The 21,791-nt window shown below is 42.1% G+C and overlaps 1 protein-coding gene across 3 annotated transcripts in view; it reads right to left on the reverse strand.

The window, feature by feature from the left end:
* Positions 1-508: 508 nt before the first annotated feature.
* Positions 509-21,791, reverse strand: part of TBC1D8 (TBC1 domain family member 8) — a 50,394-nt gene continuing 29,111 nt past the window's right edge. For 2 of the 3 annotated variants that reach the window (XM_065677701.1, XM_065677700.1), the window contains exons 6-20: positions 18,534-18,741; positions 16,794-16,988; positions 15,367-15,549; positions 14,828-14,978; positions 13,742-13,956; positions 12,776-12,893; positions 8,276-8,561; positions 7,644-7,773; positions 7,249-7,347; positions 6,606-6,674; positions 5,067-5,307; positions 3,690-3,755; positions 2,999-3,088; positions 2,744-2,844; positions 509-1,462 (exon numbers count right to left, since the gene is read on the reverse strand). In XM_065677701.1, coding sequence (XP_065533773.1) covers positions 1,001-1,462; positions 2,744-2,844; positions 2,999-3,088; positions 3,690-3,755; positions 5,067-5,307; positions 6,606-6,674; positions 7,249-7,347; positions 7,644-7,773; positions 8,276-8,561; positions 12,776-12,893; positions 13,742-13,956; positions 14,828-14,978; positions 15,367-15,549; positions 16,794-16,988; positions 18,534-18,741 — 2,614 coding nt within the window. In that variant the 3' untranslated portion in view covers positions 509-1,000. Of the gene's footprint in view, positions 1,463-2,743; positions 2,845-2,998; positions 3,089-3,689; positions 3,756-5,066; positions 5,308-6,605; positions 6,675-7,248; positions 7,348-7,643; positions 7,774-8,275; positions 8,562-12,775; positions 12,894-13,741; positions 13,957-14,827; positions 14,979-15,366; positions 15,550-16,793; positions 16,989-18,533; positions 18,742-21,791 lie in introns of those variants that run through there. The other variant, XR_010612290.1, reaches the window with a different exon arrangement.

Genomic DNA, 21,791 nt, shown 5'->3' on the forward strand with positions numbered 1-21,791 from the left:
GCATTGAGTTGAACAGGTGACAACATCTTAAAGTATCTTACCTTCTTTGGGCTTGTGTATAAGGGTGTATAACTTTCTTAAAGGTACTATAGACTTGTGTTAGATATGGAATAAGGAAGAGATGTGGGTGTTCTATGGGGGTGGCAAAGTCCTAGTGGTTTTGTTTATTCCTGTGAGAATTAAGAGCCACTACACAGCTATTTTAAGTTAAGGACAAGTTTGTTTAAAAAAAAAATAACAACAACCCCAGCCCCCCAAAACTCAGAGTAATACTTCATACTATGGATATCCATCTTATGGATAAAGTAAACTCCCTGTATTTAGTGCCCCTCTAGTCTCCTAGGCAGAAACAGTGAGCTTTTCTGAAGCAGGTCTGTGCTCTCCACTGAAACATGGCCTTCCAACCTGTGAATTAATTGTGAGCATGCTAGCTGAGGGAATTAGTTTAATGAAGTAGGGACCAAAGGCACTTGCTTCCATAAATCAACAAATACTGTTAATACAAGTCTAGTATAAAAAGGGTTTATTGAAAAGTGCATGTTTTCACAGACCAACATCAGAAGCACAGTCCATGTACACTTAACATTTCAGCAAGACATACAAATTGGAATACAATCAAATATATTAAAATAGTTTCAATTACCAGCATTGAAACAGTTTTCAGTATTAGTGCAAAAAGGCAACCCAAACTGCAGACAGTAGCTGAGAAGTGTTTTTCTCTGTTCAAAAGGACAACGGGAGCCAGCCTCTGCTCTCCCAGTGCGGAAGAGGACTCAGTGTCTTCACACTGTAAACAGATGTTTTCTTTGACATTCAAAACAAGAACACAATTAATAAATCAATGGCACAAAACAAACCTATACATCTTTTAGCTTTTAAAGCTCTTAAACTGAAAACCACAGACCAATAAATTGTTTATCAAAAGTCCACTACTAACTGAAAGCCTTTTACAGTATGTGCTTTGGCATTACTTCAGTGCATTTCGGTTTTGATGGGTTTGCTATGACTGTGTGTTTAGTTTTGTATGTTCCCCCCCTGACTGGCAGCTCATTCCATTTGTTTTGAGACTGTATTGATTTAACTTTGCATTCTCAAGTTTTGGCCTTAGTTCTAAGGGTTTTTCAAAGAAGTTAACTAATGACTGTTCAGTCAAGAGGGATGCTAAAATATGTTCAAAAGAGATGGTCCAGTCCCCTTCAGTCACAGGAGAAGGTTGAGAGTCTTTCTGAAGGGTCTTCACAGTGTCAGTAAAAACAGCGTCCTGGTCTGAAGTGGAGGCCTCGGGCTGCAAGTCCTCGGTGAACTCGTCTGATCCACTCCCCAGGCTTATGCTTCTTTGTCCTACTTCTCCAATCTGAAGTAACAGTGTGGTCACAGTGGCAATGGCTTGATACAAATCATTCTCCTCTGGATCTTCATGAAACATGCTGTACAAGGTTTTGCAGAACTGAATGAATTCCCTCTGTAAAGGATGACAAAACAAACTACTAAACAGCCAGGTTGTGGGTAACTAAGCATAGGAGTCAGGTGAGGATGCAGTACTGCAGAGGAAGGCAGAATGCCATGTACATTTATATATTCATTTATCCTGCCTGCTTTTAAAGAAATGCTACTGAAGAGATTTCAACCCACAGATACTAGGAAACCTTGTTGCTGCAAATAAAAAGGGAACAGAGCAGAAAAGTTTTTTGCTGCTTTGATGAAGGAGATCAGAGTGTCCCAGATGTCCAAAGGTCAAGTAAGATGCAAGGCAAGGGATACAATCAATTAGTGGTGGGAAACTAGCAGTTGTTATAAAGAACGAGTTGCAACCAAAGCAGCCATGCACAGGTCTGTGAGCAACTTCCCGTCTGCTTTTTCTCGCATCTTTCCCCAGCTCTTCTAATAACAAAATTCAGACATCTTCCCTGCTTCTCCCTCCATTCCCCACCCATCACAGATGATTATCAGGCTAGAGAGGGTGCTTCCATATCCTGCTAGGAAATTTGTGAGTCCCCAAGATTCATACAATTGTAGGATGGCTAATTCAGGGTGAAAGGGACTGCAGGAAGTATAGTCAAGCAATGCTTTTAGAGGAGATACTGTGTCCCTGCTGAGCTGATAGTGTAGGTACGTGACATCCATTTAAAACTTTATTTAGCAACACCAGCACAAAGGGGTTCTGGGTATAGTCCCATCTTTCTTTGCATGTCTGTACATTTGTTTTACTAATTCAGGACCCTTTTCCTGCAGATTTCCTTAAGCCAACAGGATACACAGAACTCTGCTAGCATTAGGGAGGAGATGGTAAGATGATGAGAACCTTCAGCTGTTTTTCTTACTTCATGCAGTTCTAGTGTTTGGCTAAGACAGGCCAAGGCCCAGTTGGTAGTGGGCTAAGAAAGAAGTTACCGCAGTCTGCTGGAGAGGAGGCCAGGGAAGACAGAACAGCAGTATTCATTCTTGGGAATTCTTTGGGCTTAGGAGGAGGGCTTTTTCTAGCCTGTTATGCTGTAGGTCAGTGAAATTCTGTCTATTCAGCAGCCAGTCTGAGGGGAGGGAGTGGCTAGAAAGGTAGCTCAGAGTCCTTAAGCACCTGCTTTCTGGATAAGAGGAGCCCAGTTCTGTAAATCTAAAGGACTGAGTCTAAGCTCAGGCTGAAGTTACGCTTTCTCAGAAAGAGCTGAACAGTTGTATTCAGTCACTGCATTTTTGAATGCTCTCCATTTCTTTAAAAACAAACTAAAGCCTCTAAGACACATACCTGGCTCATTTTTGGCAATTCTTTTTCAGTTTTAGTATCTTTTTCTTTGGCAAGATCCTTCAGCATCTGCTTCAACTGCTTCTGGTAATCTACTGCATCACCTTTTTTGGAACAGACACAAAAAAGAATTAGTTTTCAAGTCATTGGAGTAAATTGACATTTCAGAATAAACCTCAGCAGAGATGGTACAGGGTTAGCAAATGGGAAGTTGGTTCTCATATGCACACACATTAGGGAACCATTCTGGACACATACCGTTTGATTTTCCAATAACTAATGGTCTTGAAGTCGACAGCAAAGGATTCTTCAATGGTGACTGGCTGTCTCGTTCGTTCTCTGTCAGAGCTATCAAAAAACAAGTGATAAATGTAATGATTAATTCTTCAAATGCTGCATTATGATTATTTAATTTAAATATTTGAAGAAAGCGAAGTGACTGGGCCAGGATGTTTCTCAACAGTACTTCATTAAATCCCACTGTAAGGTTGTGTTACAGTAAGACAGACTGGTGCTGCAGCAAGAGTCGGAAGTTTGCCAAGAGTGGTACATTCAATTAAAAACTTTGCACAGAGAAACTGCCGTAGAATTTTGTCACCTCATCAAAGCTGGATCAAGATGTGATAGAGATCTACTGTATACAGAGTACAAAGCCATCCAAAAACACTCCTTCAGTTCACATTTTGTCTAGAAGTAACAGTATAATTGGCTGCAAATTATCTCTGAATGCAGCAGATGTGAGCCTTGACATTATATATGTATATATTTAATCCAAAATGGTTTTGACTGGAGTAATTTTTATAATGCAAATTACAAAATGCACATCCTATATGCTCCCAGCTGAAGGAAGCAAGATGGAGTTCTTCATTATGCAGCCTTTTCTCAAAAGCTTTAAGCAAGAGATTATCTTTTGGAAACTGAGGTGTTCCTTCCCTTTTAGAATTCTTACCCGGTGGGATATGCAGCTTATATAGTAACTTTATCTTTTCATTCATTTCTCCATTATACATAACATCTGCAAGGAAAAAAAAAGAACAGAAGGAAGTGGGACCAGAGCATTTGCTTCCACAGTTTAAAATAAATCGGGCATCTCTCTGTGTACAAAAGAGAATTGTTTGTATGGACAATACACTAAAACATATGGCCAGTATATTACATTGCAATATTTTAAGTTGTGCTTGTCAATGGGGAACAGCAGGTGAGAACCATCTGGTTTGGTCTTTGTTCTTGTCAAATAGACTGGGAGTACCTAACCTTATGGAGCCTCAGCATCGGCTAAAAATACCAAGGAGGATGGCAGGGAATCTAGCAAGGGCTGTTTGCTGCCATAGATTAACAGCAGCGTGAGAGGGGAGAGGCAGAAAACTCCCTTTGGGGCCGCCATATTCTTAGTATTTCTCCCCTTCATCCCTTCTTGCTCTTCTATAGAGTAAGCCCAAAGGAGAAAACTATATCACATGTAATATAATTCATCTGTTCAAAGACCAGTAGAAATGAGATTCTAAACTTTCAAGGGCACTGGAATACTGTGAGGCCCTTTTTTTTTTTTTTTTACATTTAATTAAAAATTGAATCCTTCTAAGAATCAAAATCAAATAATACAGAGTGCCTTGGTTCACTTCAGAAAGTTCTAAAAAGCATAACTGGTGCAAATATGGATTTACTGATTTTCATTGAAGCTCTGAATATTGATTTTTTTTTTCACTTGGGGTCATGCAACAGTTATGATTTGGCACTTTCTTCTTCAGCTGGATTTTAGGATGAGCAGTGTCATCTCATTCGAGCAGCTGGTGGCTGCAAGACCAACCCTAGCGCCCCTCTCCATCCATGCTGGCCAGATTTTTTTTGTTCTGCTTATTGTGAACATACAAGGCAGTCAGTTGTGTAAGATTAAGTCTTCAAGAAGTGGGTGGTTACAAAGAGCTATACTGAGAACAGCAATCCTGTAGAGAGGATTTCTTAGCATTCAGTGCAGACCCAAATAATTTTAATACACAGCCTTGGGCAACCTGGTCTAGTGTGAGGCATCCCTGCCCTGGCATGGGGTTGGAACTAGATGATCTTAAGGTTCTTTCCAACTCAATCCATTCTGTGATTCTATGAATATTCAATCCTGTCCTTAAGCTGTCTTTGAAATCTAATCAACTTCAGGTGACTGGAACACAAAAAAATTAGTAAAGGTCACTGACTAGGCTAATTACAAGCCCAAGAAAACCATCTGCCCACATCCCCCCTACCAGCTGAATGGCATTTTATACATGCATGTCTCACTCATGTGCCAACCCCCCCACTCTCCCCACCTTCCAGCCCACAGGGAAGTGGATACCTAAGCAGCTGGCAAGCCCTTTGAATTCAATCAACCTGTCCATGTTCTCATCCAGGAGCCTGAAAGTCCTTTGGGCGAGGACATCGGTGTGCTCCCCGCAGGTCCAGGGCGAGACCAACCTGTACAGGTTGGCAAACTGCTGGGCATCGATGCGGTACTGCTCAGCGTATGGTCTGCTGGGGTCATGTCGCTCACTGACTGGACTCGTCATTTCCCAGTAACACCTTATTAAATGTTCCCTCTAGGAGAAATCAGAGGTGGGCTTGTGGTATGCAGTATCAAGAGTACAACCAGCAGAAAAAGGCTTTGATTTGCATCAAAAGTACACTGGAAAAGCTTAACATTCTCTTTGTGCGAAGTGTTAGAATGATACCAAGCCCATTCCTGTGAGAAAAAGCAATCTTTAATTAAAGCAGCCAAGCGTTCTCATGATTTCCCATGGATATTTAATAAATTTGGAGGGAAACACAGCAGATTCTTGGAAGAAATTCACTACAGACTACTGAAACTCTATTAGCCACATCTGGCCCAGGATGTCTCTAACCAACCAGAGGTACAGAGGGTCGGAGAAAATCAAGAGTAAGTATTACGCAGGCCTGACCTGCTCATTTCTTCTGTCTCAGACCTCTCCATTTGGATACCGTACCTATTAGTCTTCCCTTAGGGACAGACTGATGGAAAACAACAAGTCCTAACAAAACAAGCTGTCCCAAGGGAGCTAATGAAAAAGGAACCACCACCAAGAAATGAATTGAGGAAAGGGGAGGAGTGCAAGCCAGTCCATGCTTAAAACCAGAGCAGCAAGAAGCAGGAGGAAAGCACTGAAGAGCAAGCCCCAGCAGCATCATCTTTCTTACAACCATTAATTGAGGGAGGATACTGCTGCTTTTAGCCACAAAGCTATGTAACACTAAGAACATACTACAGTCATATTCTCAGTACCTAGTATTTATGACTATGAACAATACACAAAAGAAATGATCCATTAAGGGTGATAATTACATGCTTGGACCTCTAAATCAAGTATAGTTATATAGGCTTAGATGACCCTGTCTCCAAATAACCTTTTTATAATCTTTCAAACATCAGCTTGACAGAAAAGAATGGAAGTAGAAAATGCTTTTAGCTCTAAAAAAAAAAAAAACACACCTAAACCATTAGAAAATTTGGAATCAACAGCAAAGACACAAGTTTGAGGGCATTTTTTCCCCCATGGAAGACAGAATCTACCTTTAAAGAGCATTAAGAGAGCATGACGTAAACATACTGCTGAGTGAGTGAGCAGAGCTACACATTTAATTTATTCTGCATGTGAAAGTTACCAGAACCTAATTTCTTATGGACCATTTCCAAGCAACAAGTTAGAAAGGAAACTGAAGCAATTCTCCTTTGAAGGATCAGTACATTAGTGTTCCTCTTTAATGACTAGGCAGCTGCAGAAAGGACAAAATGCCAAGATCCCATCCAAACAGTACCGCTGTGGCAGAGGACACAAGGTCTGAAGCAGCACTGCATCCCTTACTTCTCAAGGACACCAACCTTGAACAAGTCGTACAATTCCTCTAAATCTTCAGGAAGAATCGAAACATCTGGGATGACAACTCGGAGCTTAAAAATAAAGACAGGCATGTTAATGACAATTGTTTTTCCCCTGTCATCACTGACATGGGCAGGCCCATGAGCCCCACAGGGGCTGTTTTTAGTTGGTACAGCTGAAAACCACAGTATTGAAAAATCTCTGCATTTTTTTCCCCTTCTTTAGGTTCATGGGTTAGACAGATCCATGAAAAGAGAAATCCCTCAAGGGCTGTTGGAAACAAAGACAGGAAGTCCCTAAGCTACAGGTCACAAGAGGCCAGGGAAGGAAAGGCCCTTGCTCTCTTCTAACACTCCTCCCCAGGGCATCTGCCTAGGGCCATGGACAGAGACAAAGGTGCTGGGCTGGATGGTCTTGCTGTTGATCCTACTGTTAAAGCCTTCATAATGTTAAAGCCACAGTAGAAAATAATGCATGTGGCCACAAAAGAAAAACCAAACCCATGAGCATCACCAGGAAAGAGCTTTTTCCAGACTTGGTAATGATTCTTTACTTTTTCCAGATCTGGTAGTGCCTTTCACAAAACAAAAGGCACCTGCCTCAAGAGAGGAGGTGTTAAGCTACCTCAGTTAATACCCTACTCACCACATTTTGCTTGGTTGTGTCTTCGTGGCTCTGCAGGACACGTATTCGGTGTTTGTAGCGCATATGCTCTATTTGTGCCACAGAGTGATCTCCAAATTTCTACACGGAAGGAACAGAAATTTATTACTTTTATAGTATTTTATGATATTTGTGTTTCTTATTTACTGGAAATCCAACTTTTAACATATTTAAGGTATTTTATGAGGAAAAAGCATACCCAGAGTCTAACATATCTGTCATTGTATTTACACCACACTTAGCTTTGTGCATTTGAGCACTTAGTCGAGGAATCTGTAAAATGTGTATTAACTTTTAAAACATCCATGTTGAATTTAACCTTTTTCTTTTTTAAAACTCAAACTTAACTGACCAGTCAACACAGAGCAGCATTTTACCTCATAGGAATCATGAATTAGGTTAGCTATTTCAGTCACTGGAGAGGGCTCTTGGTCATCGCTGAAGAATGCATGGTGGTTACCAATAGGTGGCAGAGGGCTTTCCTCGTTTTTGACGTGCTCTAAAAACCTGAAAGGAAAAAAATAGAAGTAACACAGATTACTCTGCACTTTGATTTTCCCTATATAAATAACCAAACAGGTCTTATGGCTCAGACTTAGAAATAAATTGGATTTTGGGCTGCTGGGCTTTTCAAAAATGCCTTCATGATTACTCATCTGAGGAACAGCAAGCCAGCCAAATGACTAAATGCAGCCCAAGGAAGAAAACTTCTGTCTCCTTGAAGCCCGGAGCAGGAAGCCCGTCACTCTAGGGAAGGCATGAAGAGTAGCAGTAAATACTGCACACTGACGCAATCGATGCATGTCTCGGCACTGCCAGGAAATGTCACAGGACAGCTACTCATCCATGTACAAAGTCCATTGTTTAAGGCAGACACTGAAAGCAGCAGCAGCAAGGCAACACGGAGGGTCTTGCCGGTGCCTACAGAGTCAATATCACAATGGCACCCAAAAGCCTTTTTTATGGCAGAATGGTCCATAATGGAAGGAGTACTCCTGCCCAGACATACCTGCTCAGAATCATCAGGGCCTGCCCATCATCCTTGCTATTACACAGATCCACGGCATTGGCTTCCAGTATGGCCAAGCCCAACTGGAAAATAGCTTTGATCCCATCATAGAAGAAGCAGTCCACAACATTCACAGCACTTTCCAGGGGCATGATGCTAAGGAAAAGGGTAAGGAACCATGAAAGAGAGATTGAAGCTAAGGCTGTCAGGTCCTTCATGTGTTCAGCCAGCTCTGGAAGTTGCTCTTTTATAAGCTCTTCGAACACCGACTGGTCTACCTGAGCACCTGCAAGTGATAAAGAAACTGTTAGCCACGACTGACACAGGAAAAAATATTCTTTAAAGCTAATGATCGCTGTCAACTATCAACTCAAGATCTTCTTAAAATTTAAACTGACAAGATACATACACATCTACAATGAAAAATCCCACTATCCTCCTGCTGGGATCTCAGCCCCCGTCCTCATGTCCATAATCCTTACTGTACAGCTGTCTATAAAAAGACTGTGTTGATTCTCCAAAGTGCCTTTACGGTGCAATGCAATAGTAATAGCAGAGCTGTTGCTTTTGGCTAAAAGAGCACAGAATAATAAAGTGCTAGCAAAAGCAATTTTTAAAGCGTTTTAATTTTCAACTTGGGATCTATGCAATGAAAATAAGACGTTCCTCTCCAGTGCATATACTCAAGCAAGCCGGCAGTGGAGCTTTTGTTCTAAGTGAAAAAAATACAAGATGGAAATCCAGATATGGCTACACGCACTGAGCAGGAAGAAAAATATTTACACATCAATACATGCACAGATATAAACATATACTCATATACATCTATATATAAAGAACAAAGGATTTCTGCAATGCTCAAATACAAGCTTTCCTAACTGTCCCAACCTGTCTTTCCAAAAGGAACAGATGTGGGCAGAGCTCAGTCCTGCTTTATCAGCAGCTATTGCAGAATCAATGTAGTTTCATATCACTGAAGTGGCCTGTGTCTACAAACCAGATCTGCCACATCAGAGGCTTTAACCAAAAACTCCACAAGTTAAAAATATTCCCAAGTACAAAATGCAGTTAGCTTTTCACATATTTTTCTTTCCTTTCAAGTTACTTCATTTCTTCCTCATAGTCCATGTTCTGCTAATACTAGGAGACAACTTTAATTACTATGAAATTCCAGAGACATATATACCCTTATCACTCAAAACTCCTGTGGTCCAAAAGCAGAATGTAACCTGGACAATTCGTGGCAGACAGCCGGCATCTTTTGGCTTTCCATCCATATCATAAAAAAACCCAGCTATGACACTCCTCTGTCTTAGAACTTCTCACATGAAGCCACAAAGAGCTTCTGCTGGTGGCTGAACAAGCATTACAGCACCACAAATGAAAAATAAGTGCCCAGGGACATGCAAAGAGCTCTTGAGAAACACATCAAGCATGGTGCTTTGCTTTGAAGAGAAAGCCTTCTCACATCATAAATAAAAGGGTAAAGAAAACAGAGGACAAAACGGACAGAGGTTACTCAGCAGAGGGCAGGTTTTGTTTGGTTTTTTTTTTAACAAGCTTAATATAAATAATTTAATAGCCATAGTTAACATTGACACAAAAGACTGAGCTGGCTAAGGGGTATTTGAAGGAAGCCAGAGACAGATAGGCACACACATATAAAAGACTCAGGCAACACTGGCAAAATCAGAGGTTTAAAAGGAATGTGCAATGCTGCCCAGATCTTTCATAGATCTTACTATAATTAAGTGTTGATACTGTAGATGAAAGTCAAGCAGGTGTATGCAAAGTGACTTTTATGCCCACCTTTTCATTAGGCTCCCAGAAACCATGAAATCTGAGCAACTGAATCTCTAACATTATAGCATGAAACCATGATGAGGTAGAAAAATACCAGGGTATCCATTTAAAAAATGATGACCCAAGATGCAAACTAAATGACATCTCCAAGACTGAAAAGGCAAATCACAAAAATGAAATTAGATTTTCAGTGTTTCAGGAATTATTATATCAAGATGAAGACAGCCTAACAGACTGCTGGTTTATAGAGAAAATGGAAAAGCCATGGTAACACGAGAATAGAATACGCATGACCTTTGCCCCCAGAGTTTTGACCCAAGTATAACTCGTTCCTATCTTTATCTGTTTGTAATTTCCTCTATGCATTGCAAAAAAGGAGAAGAACAGAGGGAATTCCTGAATAAGGAGATAATGCATGCCAGCCCTGCCTGCAGGCTTTTCCCATTTACAAGCAGGGAAATGATGAAAAGACTTGTGAAAAGACAGATTGGTCATAGCTGGCAAGGCGGAAGGAAGGAGATGGTCATGTAATGAAAAGACTCAGTAGGACTGAAGTGCCTACAATTTGAAAGCAAAACCTATTAAATAAATAAAAGATTTTGAATATCATAAAGAAAAGGCCCAAGAGGAGATGGACCTAAGGCCTGTTATAACCAAGGTCATGAACTCAGTAGCTGTTTTGACTGTACATATTACTGGCTGACACTGAAGAGGAAAAGCACAGTGACAGGTAGCAAGGTCAGAGATCACCAAATTTATAGAGACCGAAATTTGGACAACAGTGTTGGCAGTGCAAAGAGGAAAAGTTAGGTCTTGGAAGTATTATGCAGGAAGAAACAATACAAAATTTAGACAAGAGCTGATTGATTGCAAATCAGAAAAGAAGGTCAACAAAAATGTAAAGCCAAGAACACTAACTCAAGCAACAGGAACCAGAGGAGAGGCAGGGTGAAGAAGATCAGCAGCACTGATTTTGGCACACTAAGGTCTAGGGTAAATCAAAGCTGCAGGAATAACTGCTCACTGAAGAGACCATGCTGCAAAACTACACTGCTGCCATTCGACTAGGGGGAGCAGGGGAACTTCTGAGCTGAAGCCCCTGGCTCTTCACACTGTGGTGAGCCACAGCAGTACCTCTTCTAGAATCACAGTACTCTTTCCTTTGGGTACAGAGGACAAGAAAACAGAAAGACAGGATGACGAAGACTATCAGTACTCAAACAATGCAGGCTGTAGCCACGGCAAGTAACAGGCAAGACAGAAAACCAAAATTAAGTACAACTCAGAGCAGCAATTTGGCTGGCCAAGTGGGATAACTCAAGTTTGGGTGTGGAGAATGTTACTTAAGGGCAATAACCCAGCAAGCACCAAAGTTATCAGTAACTCAAGGCAGGCTGATGATATCTAGAAATGCACAATGACAGATATAGCTGTGTTTCTGTTTTAATCAAGGAAGGAGACAAACATGGAAGTAAGTCATCAAGATAGCTGTTTAAAGTCACATTTGGAAACAAGAACCAAAATGCTGACAAGCAGGAGTTACAGTGCCCAATCCATAACTGGAAAATACCAGTGGCATTCAAAGCACCACAAAACACCCTACACATATCCAGCTAACTTTGGAATAACTCTGCTTTAACTTTCCTTACCTGCCATTTCAGCGACAAGACAATAATCACGGCGGCACAGTGTCAGGAGGGAGGTGTAACAATCCCATGCTCCAAGCAAAAGACTGGATAACTCAGATGTGTTCTCCCTCTCCCCAGGCAGCACAAGAGTGCACACACCATTTCTAGCTCCCAGAACCACTACTGCCAGGGATTTCCTCCTGTCCCCACCTCCTAACTTACACAGATCCCTCCCTTTGCTACAGCAATGGTGTAACAGCAGACACTAAAGAGTTGCTAAAGAGTTAAGAGTAGCTAAAGGTTGACATTAAAAAGGGAATAAGCTACCAAACATTTGTGTAAGAAAAGGAAATAAAGCAACTACAAAGAACAAAAACTCTTTCTTGTATGCATACCTGCAATTACTGCCTCAAGCTGCTCAGCCCTTCTCTGTCTGCGCATTAGGCAGCCACACTTTGCACAACAGTCTTAAAAATAGTTGCACTGAAAGTAACAGGAGACATAGCACATGCAGTAGAAGGCACATGCTGCAGAAGGATTGAGCTTAGTTCTTAATGCAGCATCTAACATTCAGAGGGTTTTGTATCAACCCTCATCACAAAGAGCCAGTTCAGATGCAAGCCTGTATTGCTCCAGCAGCCAGGCAACTCAGACAGGTCAGATCAGAAATAGCTGCCCTAGCAAATCTTTCCTAGGTTCATCTTAAACACCTTGAGTCTCCAATACTGAACACACACACACACACACACACACACACACACCCCCAACCAAGATATCCAAGCTCTTCTATTTTTACCTAACAGGCAAAAGCATCACTGCCTTCTGACCAACAGGTAAAAAACAAACTGTAAAATTGAGCATATATTTCTAGTTCTTGCAGTTCAAACCCTTCAAACCAAAACCAACCCTATCTGGAACCTGAGCAGCCACCACTGCTGCCCACACTGCACAAGTCAATGGACCACCTCACCTGTGGGTTCTGGATCTCAGAAGACCCTGAGCATTTCACTCACCCCAGTGCCATGCAGCTGCCCCTTCCCACTTAGCAAGAAATGAGGCACAAGCTCACCTATCACTCGGTGATTGAAGTAATCCGGCAGCATTCGCTCACATACAGCAACCAGCAGCCAAAAGGCTTCTTCCTCTTTGGCGTACAACAGCAACACGGAGGTCAGAATGTTCATAGACTTACAAGGGCAAAGAAGAAAATGGGATTTGTTAGTGACAGCAAATCCTACTGACAAAAGCTACTTTGTGGCTCATTTTAAAGAGAGAAAAGTAGCCTAACATGATGTAAACTGAAAAAAAGAGCCAGCAAAGAAACCCTAAACAGCAAAACAGCAAGAGAAAGGTAACAGACAGCGAACACATAGTTGCAACCTACAGGCATAACAAGTTTTTCAAGCTTATGTACAGTGCTGTTCATAAGAGCAATAGGAAATAGTGGAGAAAAACACAGTATTGGATTTGCCCAGATAAAAAGTAGGCAACTGATAGTGTAATATGTTTCGAGGCTGCTTTCCCCTCCTTCCTCCATGACCAGTCTGATGTCAATCAGAATTCAAGGAGCTGCACAGAAGGCGAAGTTATTATTTTAGCTGGCCAGCTGGGCAAAGTACTTTTGTAATTTGTCATCAGTTTGGGAAGAAAGGGGCAGACCTTTAGTTCATTAAACCTCTGCCCCAGTGCTCTATGTGAATCTCATCTACTTTGCACTGCCTCTAAGTATTGTGCAAGAAAGACACTCTTGAACACAGGGAAGCATCAGAAACAACTTTTTTCCCCTTCTTTAACTCTAAATGCAGTTTGCAAACTGCTGAGGGAGTACTTGAGTTAAGCCAAAGCCCTCATTTAAGCCCATGCACTTGTTTTCCAGAGTATGTTATATTTAGCAGCTAAAATTATGTCTTTTCCTAACTAGAAGGACATTATTTATCAAAACCAACATTAAAAATACTCCCAAGAGTACAATAAAACTGGGAGAAAGGAAAGAGCTAAAGAGGCAATGAGCATTATCCCACTGGGGGGTTTTCACCTGGCAGTATCCGATTTTGGGGTTCCTGTGTGCGTACGCAGTGAGCACCCTCCTTAGGGCAGCTATTCCCGTCTCGCTCTGGAAGGCAGGGTGCTCAGGCAGCGAGCGGTGGAGGTCACGCTCGATCTCCTCCGTCGCCATACAGCACTTGCCCATGGACGCCTCCACCAAATGTACATAGTAACCAGGATGTGAGGCGAGATCCGTCACGGCGTCTGAAGGCAGCAGGAAGAGAGAAAGAGGAAAACACAAAGTGGATTAGGATGATGCTGAAGTTGGTGCTGTGGGAATTACTGTGCAAAAGGATGTAAGCAAGATGGTTTTCCCCAGGGTTTGTGAATTTAGTGAAATTTCCAGACCAGTGAAAGAAATTAAGTCCCAGCAGAAGACAAAACAAATATTAGCAGAGCTTGCATGACACAACATCATTCAAAACACCTTGTACTGACATTGTATATGACATTGAGCAGGAAACTTCCCCAGCAGAGGATTACAGGGAGAAATGTACGCAGCACTGTTCACACCTTCCAGGAGGAAAACCACCACTTTTTACAAACGTTTGAACATGTCATATACCGGATTAAGGACTAAACTTGAGATCGTATTGTAGGCACATTCTGGTTCTGACAGATCTGTGTATGAAACAAGTTAATTTTTCCATCTCTAGTTTCTATTCCCCCTGCCAACACCCAACAAGAAGCAGCAGCAGGACTGCTGATGCCCTTGTTTTGCAATAATTTGATTTGCCTAGGGTTAAATCAATATTTATGCTGGAATCTAATTGTTGCTTGAAGAGGAACATTATTTTATACAACGATGATGTTAATTTTAAACTACACAGATGAAGATGACGTTATTTCAATTCTCCTGCACATTATTCATGTCATCTTGAGACAGACTTCTTACAAATCTACCTAGCTACTTCCTTGCATTTATTAGTTCGGTTCAGATCATCTCTCTCCTGTAAGCAGTATCATAAGCTCCATGAAAACAACATTTAATTGCCCTTGGAGATTTCCTGCCTAAAGGTTTTGCCATGTTCAGAATCAGATGACGACTACAGCCAACATTTCTAAGCTTGCCCACCTGAGAAGAGCAGCCAGAGTTTGCCTCTTAAGGATTCAGGGATTCCCATAGCAACAAGTTTCCTGATCTTCTCTGTGCGGAACATGCACACAGTTCTGCCATATTCTACAAAATGGTCATCCCACAGGCTCTCCTTGATTTGCTCCCTAGACTGGGAACAAGAAGAAATGTTTTAAAAGAACAAATCACGTGCATGTGAGAACTGGTAAACAGAAATATTTTGCCTATTAGGAATTCCACCAAGCATTTCCAATACCAATGGAAATGGGAAGTCTGCTCTAAGGACCACAACTTTCCCCATTTTGCATATTCAATTCACCACACAGGGAGGAAAAAATATAAATATTCATGAGAAAGAAATGAAGAGGAAAGAACTGCAAGCAAATGGAAAAGCCGTTATCCCATAACTGATTTCTCCAGCCTATACAGAGTTCATTTTACTAAAAGTTAACATCTGTTTGAATGTCACCCCAGATTTTAAAAAACAAACAAAAAAACCCCAGACCACCAACTCCTACCACTTCCCCCACGTTACATACCTTTCCAAAATCCAGCCCCACTATTCCTGACTGATGGAAGTCCGATCTTAGTGCTTCTGCATTGAGCAAATAATTGCTGTCCTTTCCACATTCGCTTCTCTCCTTGCTTTGTGAAGCCTCTGTTCCCAGACGCACAGGCTCACTGTCCCCAAGCGTGCATGTGGATCCAAAGGCAGAACTCTTCTGCAATGCAGAATCGAAGCAGTAATGACTGAGAAGAGGCTAAGGACTATGTCCCTAGCTATCTTTAAGACACATCTGGGTTAGCTTTTGCCTTTTGTATCAAAACCTTTCACACCTTACTCATTCATTTGTAAGTCAGGAAAAGGGCTGTTCCTTTAAAAAAGAAGTAATTAGTAAACTCTAAGAGTCCTTGATGATAAGCTACCAAACAATCTACTTCAGTTAAGAACTGAAAAACAGAATCATAGAACAATTTAGGTTGGGGAACGCCATCTTTTTCAATCCCCTGCTCAAAGCAAGACCCCTCAGACCAGGATGCTGGGGGCTGTGTCCACTCATGTTGAGTAGCTCCAAGGAAGGTGCATCCACAGCTTCGGTGGGCAGCCTGGTCCAGCTCTGTCTCTCTTGAGGGGAAGCCTTTCTCTTTTCATCTATTTGGACTTCCCCTTGCTACATTTTGGGGCTGTTGCTGCCCATCTTTTAGCTGGCACCTCCAAGAAGTCTCTGGCTCCATCTTCTCCATAACTCCCCATTAGCTAGTAGAAGACAGCAAGTAGCAAGACCTGCTCCATCAACTTCTCCTCATAAAGCATGTGCTCCAGCCCTGACCATCTTTTAGACCTCCACTAGACTTAATCCAATTTGTCAATGCTTTTCTTGTGTGGAGAGGCAGAGTCAAAACTGAACTCAGTGCTGCTGATCAGCCTCAGAAGTGCTGAATGAAAGGGAACAATAATATCCCTTGACCTGCTGCTTACAGTCCTGCTAGTTCAACCCCAAACGCTCTTGGCCCTCCATGATATGAGCACACCGCTCACTTATAAAAGCTCAACCTGCTGTTGTCCACCAGGACCCTCCAGTCTTTTCCACATAGCTCTTCTCTATCCTTCAGCCCCTCCTTTTGCTTTTGTTGAACTTCATGAGGTCTCTGCAAACCTATTCCTCCAGACTGCTGAGGTGTCCCTCACCCTGCTCCCTACCATATCCCTGCTCACAGCAGGGTGGGTGGACTAGATGACCTTTAAAGGTCCCTTCCAACCCAAACCATTCTGTGATGCTGTATTCACTGCTCCCCTCAACATGTCCATCATAACCATGCTCTGGGTGCGTTCCATCCCATCAGGCAGGTCTTTCAAGAAGGCATCACACAAGTACTGGCTCAAGATCAACCCCCTGACAGGACAACAGACCAATGGATAAACACACTGAATTCATACCCCTAAAAAAATTCAGAAGTTCAGTACCTGGTTCTTATTGTGCAAGTTGTTACAGTGCACTGGGTTGCTGGAGTTCACTTCTTTTAGCCTCTGGAGCAGATTCTCCACCAAAGTATCCCTGTCCTTCAGCTCAATGAACTGAAAGGCCGTCTTGCTCCTTATGCTAACAATGATGGGATTAGGGAGAAGGCTTGTGTCTTCCATCTTCTCTATACTGATTACCTTTTCCAGAAACATTACAGAAAACACGTTATGCACCACTTCCACTTACACATCTTCAAATATTCTACATGTACCAAAATGTACAAACACATATGCACACATGCTTTAAACATGGTTACAAGAATCATACAATGGTTAAGGTTGGAAGGGACCTTAAAGATCACCTGGTTCCAACCCCCTGCCATGGGCAGGGACACCTTCCACTAGACCAGGTTGCTCCAAGCCCCATCCAGCCTGGCCTTGAACACTGCCAGGGATGGGGCAGCCACAGCTTCTCTGGGCAACCTGTGCCAGTGCCTCAGCACCCTCATAGTGAAGAATTTCCTAATGTCTAATGTCTGAATCCTAATGCCTGATCTAATTCATAATGTCCAATCTAACTCTGTCCTCTGTCAGCTTAAAGCCATTCCCCCTTGTCCTGTCACTACATGCCTTGATAAGAAGTCCCTCTTCAGATTTCTCGGAGGCCCCCTTTAGGTATTGGAAGACTGTTAGTAAGGGCTCCAGGTTTCCTTGATCAGACACATCCTACCACCTGAAGCTCGTGGTCTCTTTAGAAGCTCAATGCAGGCACCAAAGGAGCATCCCAGCATTTATTTTTTTATTATTATTATTATTATTTTAATGATTTTGTGGCCCACTCCTGCAGAACGGGCTGAGGGGAAAGATAAGAAAAAGGGAGTATGATTGAAACAAGATCTGAAAAAGCATCAACTTGCTCACATGCTGGGGGATGGAGGAGGAAATTTGCTTTCACACTTTTGAAGATTGGGGAAAACAGTTGTTTTGGTGTTTCTAATTAAGTATGTAACACTGTTCTCTTACTGTTTTCTGTTTCTGTAACAGTGGAAGGTAAGTTGCTACAGTTAGAATATCATTTGAATGTTACTCTGTTATTAGTTGAGGATGAAAGGAAAGCTTTAATTAAGAGATCATAACAACCTTGTATCCATAGCAGATCAGGCAGGTATTTGCTGACAGCTTCCTTCTCCTCTTCTACTCCCACCACCTTCCCATGTGCTCTCCCTCCATTTAAATAAGTCTCTGATTTCATATAAATTTGGCAGCTTGTCATTGCGTCCAGAACATCCCCTTTTTCTCTCTGCCCCACAGTTTGCAAAGTATCCACAGGTTTGCTAGAGTGTGTCTATGAAGGGAGAGCTTCAACACTTCAAAGTGTTGATCTCAGGCAAGGATGCTTTTATAATGCCAGAATGGGCCGAAGCTGAAGTCTCCATCACATTAAGCTGGATGTGTTTGCAAAGCTGGGAGGGTCCAAGTCTTGGACTGAGCTCACTGTGCTTTGCAGTGCTGTCCTTCTGCATTAACTGTCTGTACTTCACTTTGAGGATCATGTTGAATCACCCACAGTTTTAGGAACTCATGGCCTAATGAATCCCAGAACAAGCTGTACAACAATCCCAGAGGCAAGATACACACAAGCATCCTACTCTTTTTCATCAGTTTGCAGGTAAGTCAGGTGACAGTGGATGCTTGCAGCAGAAAAAGGCAGGTAAGGACCTGAAACGAAACAGACAACTCTACCTCTCTAAGTGGGATGATAACATTGCAGCAGCCATTTTCTTTGCTGGCAAAACAGATATAACTGTCTGAAGTATACATCCTTCCTGCTGTGTGACAGCGACTAAACGGCGTCCAGAGAGAACAGTCTACAACTTCATGCAGCTTCTCCTTCCTGGGTAATCTGAAGAAGGCCCGAAAGAATTCATTCTGGGCTCTGGCTTCAAGATCCCTTAAGAGAAAACAGTGAGAGGGAATCACAAGACCCGAAAGGCAGGAGATCCAGCTCAAGCTTTGCTTTTCTTGTTAGCCTCACCAAGAGCAAGGGATACAGAATAAAAGCACCATCACATCAATCTTCACCGCCCCTGTGAACAGACTGACAAAAGACTGACTTTGAAATAACAAAAAAGAATCATTATTGATACTTGCTTTTTTAACATTAAGGTCAAAAGCAACTCCTGTGGTGACTAGGAAAGGAAAGGACACTAATTTAAATTAGCTAGTTTGTTGGAGTCTTCTTAATTAGTATTTAACCATGCATTTTCTATGGCTGCTGTATGAATTTCCAGCCTCAGAGTTACAGATTTCAATGCCCAGGAGATAACAGAATTTTTCATCTGATGAATGTACATTGAGCAACAGAGATGAGTTTTATGTTCCTTGTTTCCCTTCCCAAGAGCATTACCAACAGCACCCCAGGCATTTGCACCTGCATCTGAAAGTAATGCATTTGCTACGTAATTCCAGTGCCATCAGTAATAAACCAGTTAATGATGGTGGTATTTATAATCACCAAATCCTTGACTTGCAGAGGTATCAGCCTCTTAGAGCCCTCAGAACAGTTGCAAAATGCAGAATGGTTTCAGGTCACTTAAAAGACTCAGCTGGGAACAACAGCACCAGCTACATTCAATTTGGACTTTGCTTCCTTCCAGTCACCCATCCACATTTACATGGAGGGAAAAAGTTTAAACAAATTAAGCTTTCATTACTGAGTATGCTTCTACAGACTTGGCTTTGGGGATTATTCTTGTTTTCTCCTCCCTTTTTCATGGAGAAGTCTGCAGTAATTTAAAGATCTATGCAATTACATTGCTATTAGCTCACAAACAGCAGCTACAGAATCATTAGGGCTTAAATTCTATCATTTTCTGTACTGCAAGTAAATTTTTCCAACCATGATTCACCTCGGGGGAATTAAACAAAAAAGCGAAAAACAAAAAGCTTGACTTTGTTCCATTGAAAGAATTTTAAGCGTGGGCTGAAGTACAACAGGGAGTGGTACCTTGATGTTGTAAATCCCCTCTCCACTCCTCCCCAAGCCCTCCTCTTCTGCCGATACTTCCCCCTTACCCCAGCCCTGCTGTTTAAAAATAAGGTGAGAGATGACACCTCTGCTTCAGTAAGTAAATCAATTGTTTGGTTTGGGGTTTTTCTTATTTCAGTTTAATCCATAGAGAAATCTAAAGCCATGTGAAGCAGGGAGGAAGACATTCCAGAACAAACCGAGACCTGTGAAGGGAGGATCTGTATCTGAGACCAACAGAAAAGGCAGAACGCACTCAACCAGCGTTTGGCTGCTATTTCCTTCTCAAGCATTATCTTCCTTAAAAACATTATCCAAGCAAAACAGACAAATAGTCTCCTGTTTTTCACGCAGAACAAAGAAAAACCCTCTGTGTGAAGGAAGACAAAAAGGTTGCTCCCGAGTTAAAATTCCACAGCGAGAGCAACTCTGATAAGTGCCCGCAGCGATCTGCTATTGTGACAAAGCTGGATCAGGATATGCCTCCTAGTTAACTCACCACTAAAATATTTTCCATTTCTGCACAGCACAGATGAACACTGCTGATAGCATCTGCAGTCAGGTCCGGGTAGAGCTGTGTTCTGCTGCTATTGTGCTAAGGTAAGACCCTCCCTGCATCTTTTGGTTGCAAAAATTTCTATACCTTTATGTGAAAAGAGGCATTATATGGGAGAGTGGGACCTCTGTGGAGGCAGAGATTGTCTGTTATTTAGGAGGTGACTGTTTCTAATGCTCCAAAATCTGCAGTTTCTGGGTTTTCAGGATCTTGCCACACCACCTGGAGCTGCAGGCTCCAAGTACAGGGCCTTTCAGACAAGAACCCACAGGTTTTTAAGCTGAAAATAACATTTCCAATATGTGAAACTGAGTAAATTCACCAAGCACTGCACCTAACCCCCATACCGTGTGCTGGGGGAAGGCTGGCAATCCTAACACCCCTGGAACTGCCTGTCCCCTGCTGATTCACAACACAGGATCACATAGGGCCACCACAGAGAGCACACCACAGCCAGGGCTGCACAAAGACAAGTGCTGAAACAGGGGACAGCTGCAGCAAGAGATCCCGGAAAGAAAATATGGTAGCATGGGGATGGAATGCTGTCAGCACCTTCCACCGTGGGCTCAAACAAGAGATTTTACTAGAAAGTGGCACACCATGAAAATACTTCCTGTTAGGCCAGTGAATTCTAGTGCTTAAAGCAATTGCTTCCCTTCATAAATACAGTCAAATAAAACTAGAGCTTGGTAAAACACAACACCAAACAACAACCTGTAACTCAAAAAACCCACAAATGAAATCAGCTCCTAAAACAAGACAGGCAATTGTTTAAACATGATACAGCAAAGATGCAGTGACTGGCCCACATCACCAGGTCCCAGAGCTTCCATTTTGAGTTTCACCATGCCTCCAGCACCAAACAGAAATGCAACCTTCCCACCTGTGCTCAATCTGTTCGAAATTTTCTCTCCTAACTTATCCATCTCCACGTTGGTTTGGTTTTTAAGTAACACATGCACCAGGAGAATAAAAGGCGTGAAGATGTAATTGCTTTGTTCCCTGCTTTTCCGAAAACTCAGCAATTCTTTTCAAGCACAACTCCCAACTTGCATGTTACAGGATCCTGGATTGCCTCCAACTTGAGCACTTCAAAGTGAATGGCAAGTCTGAACTGTGATAACTCCCTGTGCGTGACCCCTGCATTGCCTTCCAAGAGTTTTAAATTAAAGGAAATAACACACAAGACTGACAAAATGCCTAAAAGTATCAGCACACTTAAAATGATGCCCTCGCTGTCAAACGTTTTTCTCTGCTTTAGGTCTAACAGAAGTCAACCTAGCAAGATTTTAGCTGTGCTGAGTCACTTGCTGCCTATCTAAAATCTTACCAGACTGGCTGACCTCTTGCTTTTAGAAACCGATTACTAGACTCTTCTTGCTATCCAGACTCAGAAAGTTACAGATTTTGGAAATAA

This window comes from Lathamus discolor, chromosome 4, assembly GCF_037157495.1.
Source record: "Lathamus discolor isolate bLatDis1 chromosome 4, bLatDis1.hap1, whole genome shotgun sequence".
Classification (NCBI taxonomy): Eukaryota; Metazoa; Chordata; class Aves; order Psittaciformes; family Psittacidae; genus Lathamus; species Lathamus discolor.